Source organism: Pezoporus flaviventris, unplaced genomic scaffold, assembly GCF_033815535.1.
Source record: "Pezoporus flaviventris isolate CSIRO_AGI_PZ_B2104156 unplaced genomic scaffold, CSIRO_AGI_Pfla_v1 ptg000079l, whole genome shotgun sequence".
Classification (NCBI taxonomy): Eukaryota; Metazoa; Chordata; class Aves; order Psittaciformes; family Psittacidae; genus Pezoporus; species Pezoporus flaviventris.
This window is the reverse complement of record NW_026892627.1, coordinates 5,805,982-5,819,847: the sequence shown is the minus strand read 5'-3', so window position 1 is coordinate 5,819,847 and position 13,866 is coordinate 5,805,982. Positions and strand designations below refer to the sequence as shown.

Here is a 13,866-nt window from a genome sequence, read left to right as displayed (position 1 = left end):
AAAATCAGCAGATCCAGACAAACACCTTGTAGGGCATAAAGGGATCCAATACACCAAGTTAACACACCATTAGTGATCAATAGTGAATGCTTATGGAAAACTGAGAACAGCCCAGGAGAGCAGCAATAAGTAAACACAATACTGAGTATAGGGAAAAGGGAATAATCATGGGAATCACAGATCACTAAACAATCACTGTAGCCTGTGATTAAAATAAATTAAATAACGACTCGGAAGAGAAAAGAAGAGTGCTTTCTTGGAGTCAAATGACACAGAGGTGTAAAGGCAGTGAGGTGGTTCTCCTGTATGCCAAGTGTACTGTGCACAAACAGGATGCAAAGATGATAAAAGAAGGCAAAAAAGGACAAATACAGAATCTCCTCTTTCTGTCTTGGAACAAGTAAGTAGAGGATGTGTACCAGGCAGAGACAATGGGATCCATCAGAAGCCGCTTTGGGAGACCTCCTACTAGTGCATAAATTCATGCTGCAAAGGGTAGTTCTTAATGTGTTTCTGGGTGGAATGGCTGTTTTAAGTACCCAGAGAGGTACACACCCACCACTTGTGTCTGTAACAGTAGCAAATGGGTCTGAATGGGTTTTTCAGAAAGCCTTTAGCACTGAAATGCTGAAATCTCACTGAAAATTGATGTTTGCTCAAGGCTTAATTCTCTTATTGCACTTCCACCCCCACCTCTGAAGATCATAGCCTTAATCTATCAAATTGATGTCTGATATATAAACCTTAAGAAAATATCTGGATGCCTATTACATGAAAGTCTACTTTTAAAATAAATTGTAACTGGCTTGGATTCACCCGTTGCTGAGTGGAGAAAAGCCATCCTAAGAACCCGAATATAACAAAAACTTTGTCTTCAGAGGAGATCTGTAGGGATTAGAGTCAGCATTATCCTCACTAAAGATATAGAAGAAGTACTGACCAATATAATCCTCATGTTTGCTGATAACATTAAATCAGAGAGAGTATAGAAGCCGAGGAAGCAGAAAGTAAAGGAAAAAAGTGAAACATGGAAAGAATATAGCAAAATGGGACTTGCCTCAAAACAGTACAAATGAGAGAATTCCAGGAAAATGTCAATGGAAATCCTGGAAACCTGAACTAATGTTAAAAAGTCAGATGTGATTTTGCAGCGTCATATTATAATGCAGAAAACCTACATGGAAGCATCTAGGCAATGAGATGCTATTTCCTCTATTTATGGTTGGAAGTTGTATTTGGAATATTGTGCTTACTTCTTGGTAAAAGAACTCCAAAAAGGAATAATGGAGGGAGTTGCAAAGAAAAAGGTAAAAAAAAAAAAAAAGTCAGATAAAAGGCATAGAGATATTCATTTACAAGAAATAATGCAATGAAAGAACAATGGCATGTGACTTCAGGGGGTAAGCCAAAGACAAAAGGAAGCAAACGACAGGCTGCTACATTAAGCAATACCAATTCATAAAAAGGGAATGATGGATAAAATTGTTAAAAGAGAGTAATTAAATGGCACTTCAAATGGAAAAGAAGAAGAAAAGGCTAGTTATTAAGGCATATACCTAGCCATGAGATTTTTTTTCTAAGCAAGTGAATTGTTACCTTTGGTAAATGAATAAATCTAAGTTGCCTGTAAAGATACATTTAAAGGTAGATTCCACAAAGCTGTACAAAATATTTTATGGGGCAGTATTTTGGCAGAGAAATTCAGCAATTTGTTCTATGATGTTTTATCCACCTGTGACATCAATGATTTTATTTCTATGGTGTCTTTCTGATGATTTATATAGGACGAATTTTTAATCATATAATGTATCCTTTACTGACATCAACAGTGTCTTATTCAGAACACGTTCAGTGCTTCCTGTTATTGACTGAATCACTCAATGCCCTGCCTCTTAGGCAGACCAAATCTGTTACTTCTTCTCAGTTGCTGGCTTTATTTGGCTAGTCACAAGTTCTTGGGACATTCATCAAAAAGATGATTAGTATGTCCTTGTGTGCCGGCACAAAGATTACTTCTGAATAGGAAGACTTTAAGCATGTAATGTCCACACAAGATCTGGCCTTCAAAAATAGCATCATTTGGGCTTTGCTCTTTCATGCTGGCATTCATAACCTCATGTGAACTTCCGTTTGATTTCAAGTCATCCCTGGATTATTGCCATATTCCTCCACCTCTTTCTAAGCAGCTGCAAATAGAATCAATTGTACTTTACTATAGAAAGGTGACTTTATGTCCCATAATCCTTTGAAAGTTGAGGGAGGAAATGGGGATTATTTCTTTATCATGCTGTTGCTGAATATATCAAAGCTAGAATGTTCCTGATTTACCATGACATTTCATTATAGCACTAAAAAAGGACATACTTTTCCAGCCTCCATGTTAGGATCACAGAGTTTATTTATCTCAAAAAGATATTTAATCATGAAGGATACCTAATAGCCTGAGAGAAAAAATCCTGAAATTGTCTTGTAACTTCTCCAAGTTATAATACTTCATCTCATCATTTTAAAGCTTTGGGTTTCTTTGGTAAATACATATAATTTTTTTTCCTGAGGCTGGGATATCAAATATTTAATTCTCCTTCCTCTAAAGTTCAGGACCTTTCCATTCTGAAGATGAAGTTCAATACACCAAGAAGTATTCTGCCACGGACAATTGTTCCTTAAAGAAATGTTTCGTGGCTAGAGGATTTCAGGTTACTGTGGGTGGAATTTAGCTCACCTAAGCGTACAATTCATCTTGTTACTCTGGGATCCATTTATAGTCAATGGAGAGAAAGAAGCGCTTTCAGAAGACTATTTACCTGACCTAATCGTAATGTTGATTTCAGTCAGAGATGAGACATATTTACCTAACTACACTGGCTCCAGGTCCTCACTGATTATAAAGGAGTCTCAGATGACAAGTTCAGATGCAGATGTCTACATTTAATTTAGTAAATTCCACCCCATATGACAATATGAATCAGCAGGTCTGGACAAGATGAGCTCTGGCTCTGTGATGTGTCTGTTTCCTGCTGTCCTGTCAAGATTTCTTCATAGGATTGCTCCTGCTGGGCACAAACTTGCCAGCAGTCTTACAGCAGAACTGGGAGAAGTGCAGTGCATATTGATACTAAGTCATCCTTTCTGTTTCATTAATTCAGTCCCTCAAAACCACTACTGGCTCCAATATCCAGGAGCTACGGAGCTCCCCAAATTCCCAGGACGTCACCCAAACTCGCCAGTTCCACCCAAAACCTCAAGATTTCAAAGAGAGGAATCCATCACTCTCTAATAAAAGAAAGGCAATGCAATGTCAATAAAATGACAAATCTGAATGGGAAAAAACCCTAAGAAATCAGCAAGCAGGATACAGGGAATTTGAAGCATGGGGTCACTCAGTGTACATTACAAATACATGTATTTTTGGTATTCATGTTCATACAGATGACATAATCCTACTAATTGAAAATAAATGTCCATGTGTACACATCAAGAAACAATAAGTGAGCTGCACTTTGGCCAATGTCAACTGAATAACACCAAGGCTTACTATTTAATTAGCCTGTATCTTCATGTCAGATACGTAAATTGTTGCACTTTTTCTTGGGGCTATGTGCTAACAGGAAAAGAAATGGTATCTGTGACAGATCGCAAGTGCCCTCCAGTGAACTCAATGTACAGATCTGCCAAGTCAGCAGATGCCATTCTCATTCAGTTTTCTACTTTTTAGTGGGAAAACACACACATTTCCTCCTAAAATAAGACAGTTAACATTACAGATAATTTTATGTTTGTTTTTTTCTTATTTTTTTTTTTTTTTCGTCCCAAAGCCTCTTGGAATCCCACATTTCTCAAGTTTTACAATGATTTTTATAACAACAAAATCCTCTCTCATCTTTACTAAGACTGTAATACCTAGTACGTATTATTGCTCTCCTACCACTTGACAAACATGTATTTTTACAAGCCATAAACTCCACATAAATCAGTGACATGCACTATGGAGCTGGTGCAATGAATTGCATGCAGTATCAGGTAGGAAAGTTGTTTCTGTTACCTCTTTTTGCCCTACTGGAGGTGGTGGCTCAGCCTTCAACTGCTTATCCACGTGCAACTCACTTAACTCTTCACAAATTTCAGAATTCTGACTCCGGACGCCTGGGCTTTGGCATCGCTGCCCCCTCAGCTGCAGCTGTTTTTCCTGCTGGAAACAATCCTAGATGGGTTTATTTTCTTTTTCTTTGATAGCATGCTTATTTCTTAAGGAGAACTTCTCAGCTAGAAGAGAAAATACCCTGGACTATTCTTGTGAGGGGACAACATCTTAAGGAAAATAGCAAAAAAAAAAAAAAAAGATAACAAAAGATTATGCTGTAATTTTTGAGCTGTAGAAACTGGGTATGTCAAGATATCTGACAGTAGAAAATGGAAATACAAATAGGTCAACATTTTTTCTGAGCTGTTGTTGCTTATGTGGGAAGAAATCCCCTTGAAATCTCCATTCTGAGTATGGTTTTGAGACACAATCTTCCTCCAGTGACCTGTGGTGCACAGAAAGGTGCTTCTAGTTCAGTCAAATAACTGAGGGGTATAGTCTGAAGTCATGCAATCATACTGAGTGATACACCTGGAGAAAGGCACAAGTGTAATACCCAATGCTGTGCTATGTGTCTGCTTGAAACAGTGTGGGAAGAACAACTGCACCCAGAGGAGACAAGATACACATTGAAGGGGAGGATAATGCAAAGTTCACTGAAAGAGATAAAAGGCATCTAAAAGCAGATGTGAAACAACTGCAAGCAAGCGCATAAATGTATGCGCCTCCTATTCAGAAAAACACCGCTTTGTACCCACCAATGCCAATGGGACTTAAACACAGGTTGAAAGGAGACCATGTCCTTAAGTACTTCCCTAAAAAGGAATGGACTCTGGGATCAAAGCAATAATTTTTTTTTCTGCAAACACATCTGAGTAAACCCAGTGCTTGCTAGTATGAGTGGTGCCATTAAGTCCAGCCACTTCTTCCTGGGGTGATGATTATTGCTGCTGAGCTCTCTAGAAGTGCTCCCAGGACTAATTGCAGAGGAGAGCATGCTTGCAGGGTTGGTGTCTACATTGGGAGGCCCAAGTTCTCTGCTGGTGCAAATCAATGTGGTTTTATTGATTCATCTAAGACAGGGATTTCTCTGAAAACACTATAGCTCATCACAGCACTACCATTGTTCATGGCGTTACTAACGCTGCCACTGAAATATTAATAAAGCTCTAGCCGGTTTCAAAGAGTTGTGCTGAATTGCTTACAGAAGGACTTCCATGCTGAGAAAAAAATTACAAGCATAACAGCATTTCAACAGTAATTATTTAAACCTACTTATCTTTCATTTGTCCACCTTTTTTTTTTTTACCTTGGCTTGACTGACATTCGACATTATTCATGTATTAAATGAGTTTCCCTTCCCCAGGGAGCCACAGCCTACCTGCCTCAGTTCTAAAGCCACATCACCACAGGAAGTCCCTCAAGAGGTACCAGGAGCAGAAAAACACTTTATTCCAAATATAACTATCTGCAAGAACAGATGACACAAAGGAAGCAGTTGGTTAAGCAAATTGCTCTCTGTATAAATACTTTTGGACTGTCAGGTTTGTACCAGCCCTTTCAAATGCTGTTCTGTGTTTCTAGCAAATTAATTTAAAATCAAATTACTCGTTTCCTGCTTCAGATGGCACGTGGTCTAAAATATATTCTAACTTTAATAAATGAAATTATGCATGTCCAAGCCCCAACCCTCTGCATAAGAATGTACTACATACAGTTTCTAGGCACAGTTTAGCACTGATTTTCTCAGACTACAGCCTGCTTCGTAATCGCTGAGCTACAGTTCTGTCCCTGTCAAAAAAGTAACACTCTTTAAGGAGCATCTTTGGAAATAGCGTAGTATTCAGGGGAGAAGCTGACACAGAAGGCAGAGTATGCACAAGGCACTCAGCCATAAAAAGTCTTTTTATTTTAATGCAATGTGCATACAACTTAGTAGCAAGTAATCTTAATGGCATGGTATTGGTTATAGCACTAAAACAACAGAAACAATTGTTTCATGTTAAAAGCGCAATGCAAACTGAGGTGACATTTCAAGTTCATTTATGCAGAAAGGCTGTGCACTCAAATTCATTAGAAACTGTGTAGTGTATGAGAACAGACTGTAACTCAGTTGATCTGACAAATATTCAAGTTGTTTTGCAAATTATTGCACTAAGCTAGAGTCAAATGCCAAACTTACACCAATTCTCTATCTACTACCCTCTCTGTGTGGTACCAAGACTTAGCAACACTTTCCTCCTAGAGACTAAGCTCCAGGAAATATGGACCCAGCTGCTTCCCAGAAATCATACCAAGTATCTCTGATGAGTTAACGTTTAGTAAAACTGAAGAAACATATCCTGGCGAATCATCCAATGGGGACAAAATGAGCGTGTGTTCAAGACAATTATTTGGTTCATTACCATGTGTTTTCAGACTTGTCCTGCAAATTTGTAAGCTGGGAAGAAAATCTCTGAGAGAAACAGACTCTTCAAAAGAAGCTGGCTGTATAGACTGATCCCAAAAGAACTCTCAGGGAATCAAATGAGTTTTTGAAAGCAACTGATGCCAGCCCTGGTAAGCCACTCGCATGGGTTGCGATAGTCTCATTTTCAGCACACAGCACCTGACGATCAGCAGAGACCTGTCTGGGGAAAGGTGCCTTTGGTTTATGTTGTTTAACTTTGGACTGTTTGCCTTTGTTCTGATTCCAGATGATTTATTCTTCTGGCAGCAACGGCAGCAGGTTTATCTCCTGTAAAGCTCCCCGCCGTGGGTGGTTTATATAATTTGTTTTTAATTTTTGTATCAAGTGCCATGTTGCCAAGGCAATACACATTATGTTAATATTTATTGATTCAGTTGTTTTCATAATTTATAAAGTAAAACCATTCGGCAGTACAAAAACTTTGTACATACAAACAGAGGGTTGGGAGCCTAGTACAGACAGCTCCTTTACAGCATAAACCAAAAGTTTGCACAACTCTACTCTGCCCTGGGCCCTAAAAAGAGGTGATCTGCCAATACCGTACTCATAATTAGCACATGGAGGAGGATGGACTCAGTGTTGTACCCTTGCATGCTGCAAGCCAGTTATAGCACCAAAAAGCAGCAACCAGATTGAAAACAGAGCATAATCTGGGTGACATCTCAAGTGTGTTTGTGCACAGACCCACATACTTGTTTGCTGACACAAATAAATACAAAGGCTCCACACTGCGTTCTGCCTCTGAAAAGCACAGATCGGCTAATTGTTTCAGGCTCAAATGGGGATTAGTGCAAATGCCGCTCCTTTGGAAAGAGGACTTGCTGTTGGCAAAACAAGACAAATACCTGTCATCAGCATGGATTCACTTTATTCCTTCCCAATGGAAATATCATTTTTTCCATCCTGTGCAAACAAATTTAGAAAGGATCTTAGGACTTGCCTTTCAGATGGTGATCAGTTCAAATGGGTTCTTCTGATGCTTCACTCAGTCCCTAGATCATGACCCTGGCTTGTAACATTTGTTCTCTGATTCCCTGCCCATGACTGTTGTGGGAAAGAAGATGTGAAAAGCCTTTGATAGCAGAAAGCTTCCTGTCCCAAGCAGGTGGGGAAGCAAGATTTGGGAACTAGCTCTGGAGCTCTCTCCCTTGCAACTGTTACTGCAGAGCCAGCAAGGAAGGATGAAAGATGTGCCAGGAAAAAGTTAATTTAAGTTATTTTATGAGGTGGGCAGAGTATCCCCACTGTCTCACCAATTTGGTGAGACAGTGCAAAGGCAATCTGCCCTTTACTCAGCCAATGTAGTAGAAGTCGACTTCCCAGTGCAACGAGAAGCTTCAATCCCACATATCTTCCCTAATACTCCTCACCAGACTCACGCACCCCTCTGTCTTTTTGAAGACCAGTTTTGAGACACTAAATGGGATTTCAGGGATGTTCAGGGTCTGCAGTCACTTTCCAGGAATAAGTTTGTCAGGATATTTCCAGGTGTAGACTCATAGTGGTGGAGGCTTGTCCTGATCTCCCCCCATACAAGTCTGCACACACTTGGCAACACAGGTGGGACTGTGCTTTACCATGGGATACTGCCCATCAGAGGAAGCAGCAGCAGCAGCCAAGGATGCTGGCAACAGAAATATCTCTGCTTTAGCCATTCATAGCTGACAGATGCTGTGAAACTGAGCCTCCTCAAGAAATGCAGCCCAATAGGTGACAAAATATTTTAACCTGCAGAGCTTCCTACAGCCAGATTTCAGATATTACAATAGGGGTTTGAGAAGCTTTTCATGTATAGTAAATCCAGTTCAGCAGAGTGTCACGCATAGTTACGAGGGCTGTTTACTCTGTAAAGTAATTGTTGATGTTTGTGTTCTTCCTTGCAGACAGCTATGGGTATCATAAAATTACTCTGCCTGGTAGCAATTGGCATCTTTTCTCAGCAACAGTTTGAGTCTAGTAACTGGCACCCTTCGTCTGCAAAGAAGCCAAGAAGCAAATGATCATGAAAACTGAACTGTTTATATCCTACCTCCACACAAGTGGAGAAGCAAGCAGATTGTAAAGCTGCTGAAATACGGCAAGCTTGCATTAGTGCCTTGGTGGATCCTGTTTTGTGTGTAAAGTAAACAGGAGACTACAGTCTGCAGAGCTGTCGGGTTGACAACTCTCAGATATGCTGAATTCAGCCTCTCTGAAAAGCCTTCACAAATCTGAGCTAAACTGGGAGAGAAATAAATAACCACGAATCAAAGAAACAAATCCTGTGTTCTTACTACCAGAACAGCTCATTTATGATCTTGGTTTTCCTCTTTCGCAAATAAATGTAAATCCTTGTAGCACCAATAAAATCAGTGGATTTATCTTTCTGCACATTTAGCATGAGAACAAAGATCACCAAGTGTATCAGGAAAATTCCCTTGCTTCCTCAATATGAGAAGGGGAAGATTAATCTCACTTACTCTCCTAGGATAAAAGAGGGCTGGTGTGCAGCTGTCAATTTTAAGTGTGCACGTTTAAGAATCACTCTAACCCACTTTGAAGAATTGCTTCTGTAAAGCAGAGAGGCCACTACTCAGTTTAATGAGAAATCAGAGGAAAACCTGGAGCAATACCACACCACAGTGCTAGGATTATAGCTAAGACACAGAGAGGACTCGTGCTATGCTAAGTTTGTTTACAAGTGAATTTTGTTAACAGACTACAGCATTTGCAACAATGACATAAAGCGCCTGAGGTCCCACCCTAAAGCTGCAACACATGAACATACTTTAAGACCTGCACGTTCCTCAGAGAGGTTATGAAAACAGGAAAGTCTGAACCTGATTATTTGGGATTGGTCATCCCCACTCTCTACCCTATGTCACCTGGCACTTCAGCAGAAACAACCAGACATCAGGCTAACCTAGCAGAGTGATTATTGTTCAGTTTTGAAGCCCTTATCTACCCATTCCAGTCTTCTCTCCTGCCATTCATCTATCCAAAAGCCAGAAACAATCTGGTGCAAGGGGAGTACTAAAACATCAGAATTAGAAGGTGCTGACCATATTTGCCCTGAGTCCATCTGGAGCTTTTTTCTTACTCTTGATAACCCAGTCTTTATAGGGACCCTGTTTATTAAAACCCAAACCACTAACACATACATGCAGAAGAACAACATGGGCAAAAGAGGCTAAACACAATAGTCTTTGAGTTCAGAAACAGCATAAGCCTGTTGCCCAGCTCCTGGGCAGGTGAAATTATCCCCCCAACTTGGATGTCTACAGGAACCAAGGGAGTTTTCAACTGGTCTGTCACCTGTCAGAGTTAAGGCCACCGAAGTTTGAAGTTAATCTATGTAGCTGAACACAGAATTTGTCCTCCTGGGGGACATAAGAAATACATTTTTCCTCCTGAAAGCCACAAGGTCTTTGGAAGAAAACTGCAGTACCTGTTCTAAAAAATAACGCACTTGTGAGTACTCAACTGGATTAAAAATACCAGAATTTGGCCCTTACAATTCAGAATGGCTAAGTCTAAGACAAGCCAGAAACCACAGCTGCTCAGCAGAGGCTGTTAACAGCAAAAGCTCCCCCTGAACCAGCTTGCCCTGGTATTTTCAATCATCTTGAATAAAGGTGAACTAAAACGTCACCAGACAAACACCATTACAGCCACTAACTGCTGGTCTCTGAACAAGCACTGGATGTTTTGCAAAACATCATCCCTCAAGGAGGGAAACAGCAGTTTAGCAGTGCTCCTTCTTGGATTAATCCAGAGCATTTTAAGCCTTTGAATTCTGGCCCCAGAGGGACAAGGCACGTTATTTCTAATGGCTTCTGTCTTGCTGGCCTAATATCTTTTCCCACATTGTGCAACACACTGCCCATAATAAAAGATAGATTCATTATTCTAAGGGTTGACTCTTAAAATTAGTCTAAGTGGGACAACTTGGCAAAAAGATGGACTGCCAAAGTTAATTTAGCCTGTTATCAATTCAATAAGCTCAAATAGGCAGTGAAAGCGTTTCATAAGTGTTCATTGTTCAGAGTTCAAGCTAATACCTTCTGCTAAATTGCATTTTGAAGTTTAATCACAATCTACTTTATGTTTCTTTTGGTAATTGGGATCTCTCCACAGCATAATATGAAGAACTCAACTTAATGGTCTCCTCTTATGGAAGTTTACATTTTGGAAGTTTGCCTTGAAGTGCAGTGAGAGTGCCTGAAATAACCCAGAACCTTTCACCCAAATAAGGCAGTAATATTTTGATCATTAAGGAAGTGTCACATTATTACAGGCAATAGCAACAAAATAACCATTATTCCAAAGTTTGGACCATATTTTGGACCATAATTAATGGGAGTAATTTCAAGCCTCCGACACACACACACACAGTGTCTCACTTGGCACAGGAGCTGTGGGGGAACTGGCTGCTGTTCATTTTGTCCAAAATGTTAAATGTCAGCATTTTCTTTACCAAAGGGAGAAACAGTGAAAAATGCTCATTTCTGGGCTGCATTTTGCTCCAGGGAGGGATATGGATACTGGGAAATGGCATCCAGTAAGCTGTGACTGACGTGTAGTCCACAGTCTGGGCACTTGTCCAAATGCATGTTGTCAAGTCCACTATGCCTGATATCGGCTCTTTCAATGCCAGGTTCCCCCCCACTACTTTCTCTCCTCCATCATCTCCTGTGTTTCCTGCACCTTAGGCATTATGCTGTGGACAAATATATTTCCCTGCCACCGCATACTGAATAAGCATCCTAAAACCTTTGTTCTCAGTGTGACTGCTCTAATCACGTCAGCAGAGATCTGACATAGAGCTTCCTTCTTCTGCCCCAGTGTACTGAAACAAAATAAACACGTCTTTCTATATGTAGAATCTGAGAGGAGGACATAGGTGCTTTAAGTCTATTGGTGTGATTTACAGTCCTTTTTCTTTTTCTAATGGCCTTGCTGCTATTCTTCCAAAGACAATTAATACAGAAATGTTGTTATTATATTGCTAAAAATAACTAGCATATAATTGAGTTCTATGCAGTTTTCAAGAAATGCAAAACAAAACATACAGCTTAAAAAGGGAAAAATCCAGGCAAACTATGTGTGTAACAATAATGAAAAAACTCTGCTATCTTACTTAATGATCAGAAAAATATTGGCCCAAATAAAGCTGACAAGAAGAATGCTGTAAGATTTATTGTGTGCTGCATGCACGTATACACGTGGGCTCACTGTCCTGCCAGTAAGAACTGGAGAGTCATTAACAGAATCCAAAGGTATTTCATCCATTTGCTCTAAAAGCGAACATGTCCCACAGACTGGAACTAAAACCAGACAAAATATAAATTTACATATTTAAATATAAAAATTTTATATTTATAAATATAAAAGACTCTTTGAAAGGGTATTCCAGTTCCTGACAATAAAGTATATTTCCTGCAGTAAAAGGCTGAATTAACGTACCCTGTCAAATAAACACATGACTTCATGGCACCTCTGATTTATAGGTGTTAGAATTATTAGGAGAGTAAGACATTGCCACAAACAATTTTATATCAAAACCTTTATGCACTGGCACTTTTATGGCAATTTTCAATAATTTCAGCTACACTTATGTCATAGAATCATAGAATAGTTAGGGTTAGAAAGTACCTTAAGATCATCAAGTTCCAAAGCCCCTGCCATGGGCAGGAACACCTCACACTAAAACCTGGAATAATTCTATTGACTTTTACAGAGTCACTTCAGGTTTAGGAGAAGGTCTGTAATGTAATGTAATGTAATTGTACTGTAAAATTTCCACTATATATGAAGGAAACAGATGTGTGTCCAGATGCAGATGGTGAACTCTTTGTTACCTGAGACATTTCATTCCTTTTTTTCTTCCTACAAATGACGTATCATAGTTAAAATAAACTTACAGGCTCTGTGCAGAAATTAGCACTTGATGTCTTTGACTCAGTGTTATGAGAAAGGTCAACCATGATGATCCTAATCGTCCTTTCTGACCTCAAAGTTATGACTCTCTTATTGGTAGAAACATGCAAAAAAAGCCATCAGAAACAGTTTCACCTTGTCAAATGAAATAAAATGAGTCAGTAATTCTGAAATAAATACAGGGAAAAAGAGAATAAAAGCGGGGGGAGGTGGGTGGGTGGTGGATCTGGTTCAGGGCAATATAGAAACTGTTCCATTGAATAGACTGTGGTGGCAGCCAGCCCTACCGTTGACATGTACAGAGGCAACTACTCATCTAAAGTCTGGAAACCTGTTTTTCCTGGGAGACGTTGGTAGAGCCAAAGAGGGGAGAACTGCCAATCAAGAAAAAAAAATATGAGTATGATTGAGAAAGCAAGGTGTGCTCTGGAACAATGAATACTCATTCCGTGTGCAAAATCAAGGCAATATACATCCCCTGGGTCCTGTGTGCAGACCCAGACTTCTTGAAAATCACAGCAGGGGTCTTACTTTACCTTGGAAGGGTCTAGGAAAATCACACTGAAAAGTGCAGCTGTGCAGGTAGAAAACCCTGAGAGGCAAAGAAAGACACTATCCCCTTCCCGCCGGCAATATTCCCTGCCAGATCAGGGAAAGGTGAGCTCTACCAAGCACAGCAACAACTCGCTGCTACTGAAGGATTTCCACAGCAAGGGGTGAGCCTCAGGCTGCTTTGCACTCTCAGGATTGCACAAACTGGCTACGGTGGGAACTGGGACCTGGTTGTTGTGCGTGGAAAGGCAGTGATCCCACAGCGTGCGTGTCTGGTGTTGAGGAAGGGGTAAGAAGCTGCAAAGCACTCCATCCTGGCAGCAGGCAGACAGCACTTTCCGTATGACCCAATTAGCCACTCCGTTGGAACAAATCAATAATGGCATTTTCTAAAGACAAGCAGGCAAGTGCTGCTGGCTCGGCACTGCGCTGCATGTGAAAATACAAAGGTGTTATCTCTGCGGAAAGCATCCTTGCCTGACTTTCCCACTGCAGAGGGGGCAAATGTGAGATGTGTCCAAAAGCCACTACCCACCACAGCATGGATTTTCTTCTCAATGGCATGCTTTAGACAGATCAAGTTGAGGGCAGTAGTTTAAGTAAGGCAGCACATGTACTAATTCAATTTAAGAAAGGGGAGAAGGCATTAAAAACCCTATCGGGCTGACTCAAACAACAAGGAAATGGTAGAGCCATTTTCTTAGACTGTGCTAATAAAATTTACTAACTGCAGGAACTCATCAATGCAGAAAAGGATCCAGACAGCACCCAAAAAGACCTGGACATCACTGAGATTGTGGGCAACTGAAAAAAAACAGAGTTAAACACCATACTTTGGGGACTG

General features: G+C 40.2%; 1 protein-coding gene across 4 annotated transcripts in view; it reads right to left on the bottom strand.

Moving 5' to 3' along the window:
- The window catches only part of LOC133280109 (sodium channel protein type 5 subunit alpha-like), a 215,612-nt gene that overhangs the window by 54,267 nt on the left and 147,479 nt on the right, over positions 1 to 13,866 (bottom strand). For 2 of the 4 annotated variants that reach the window (XM_061474505.1, XM_061474508.1), the window contains one exon: positions 4,043 to 4,201. In XM_061474505.1, coding sequence (XP_061330489.1) covers positions 4,043 to 4,201 — 159 coding nt within the window. The remainder of the gene's footprint in view (positions 1 to 4,042; positions 4,202 to 13,866) is intronic. The other 2 variants (XM_061474506.1, XM_061474507.1) reach the window with 2 other exon arrangements.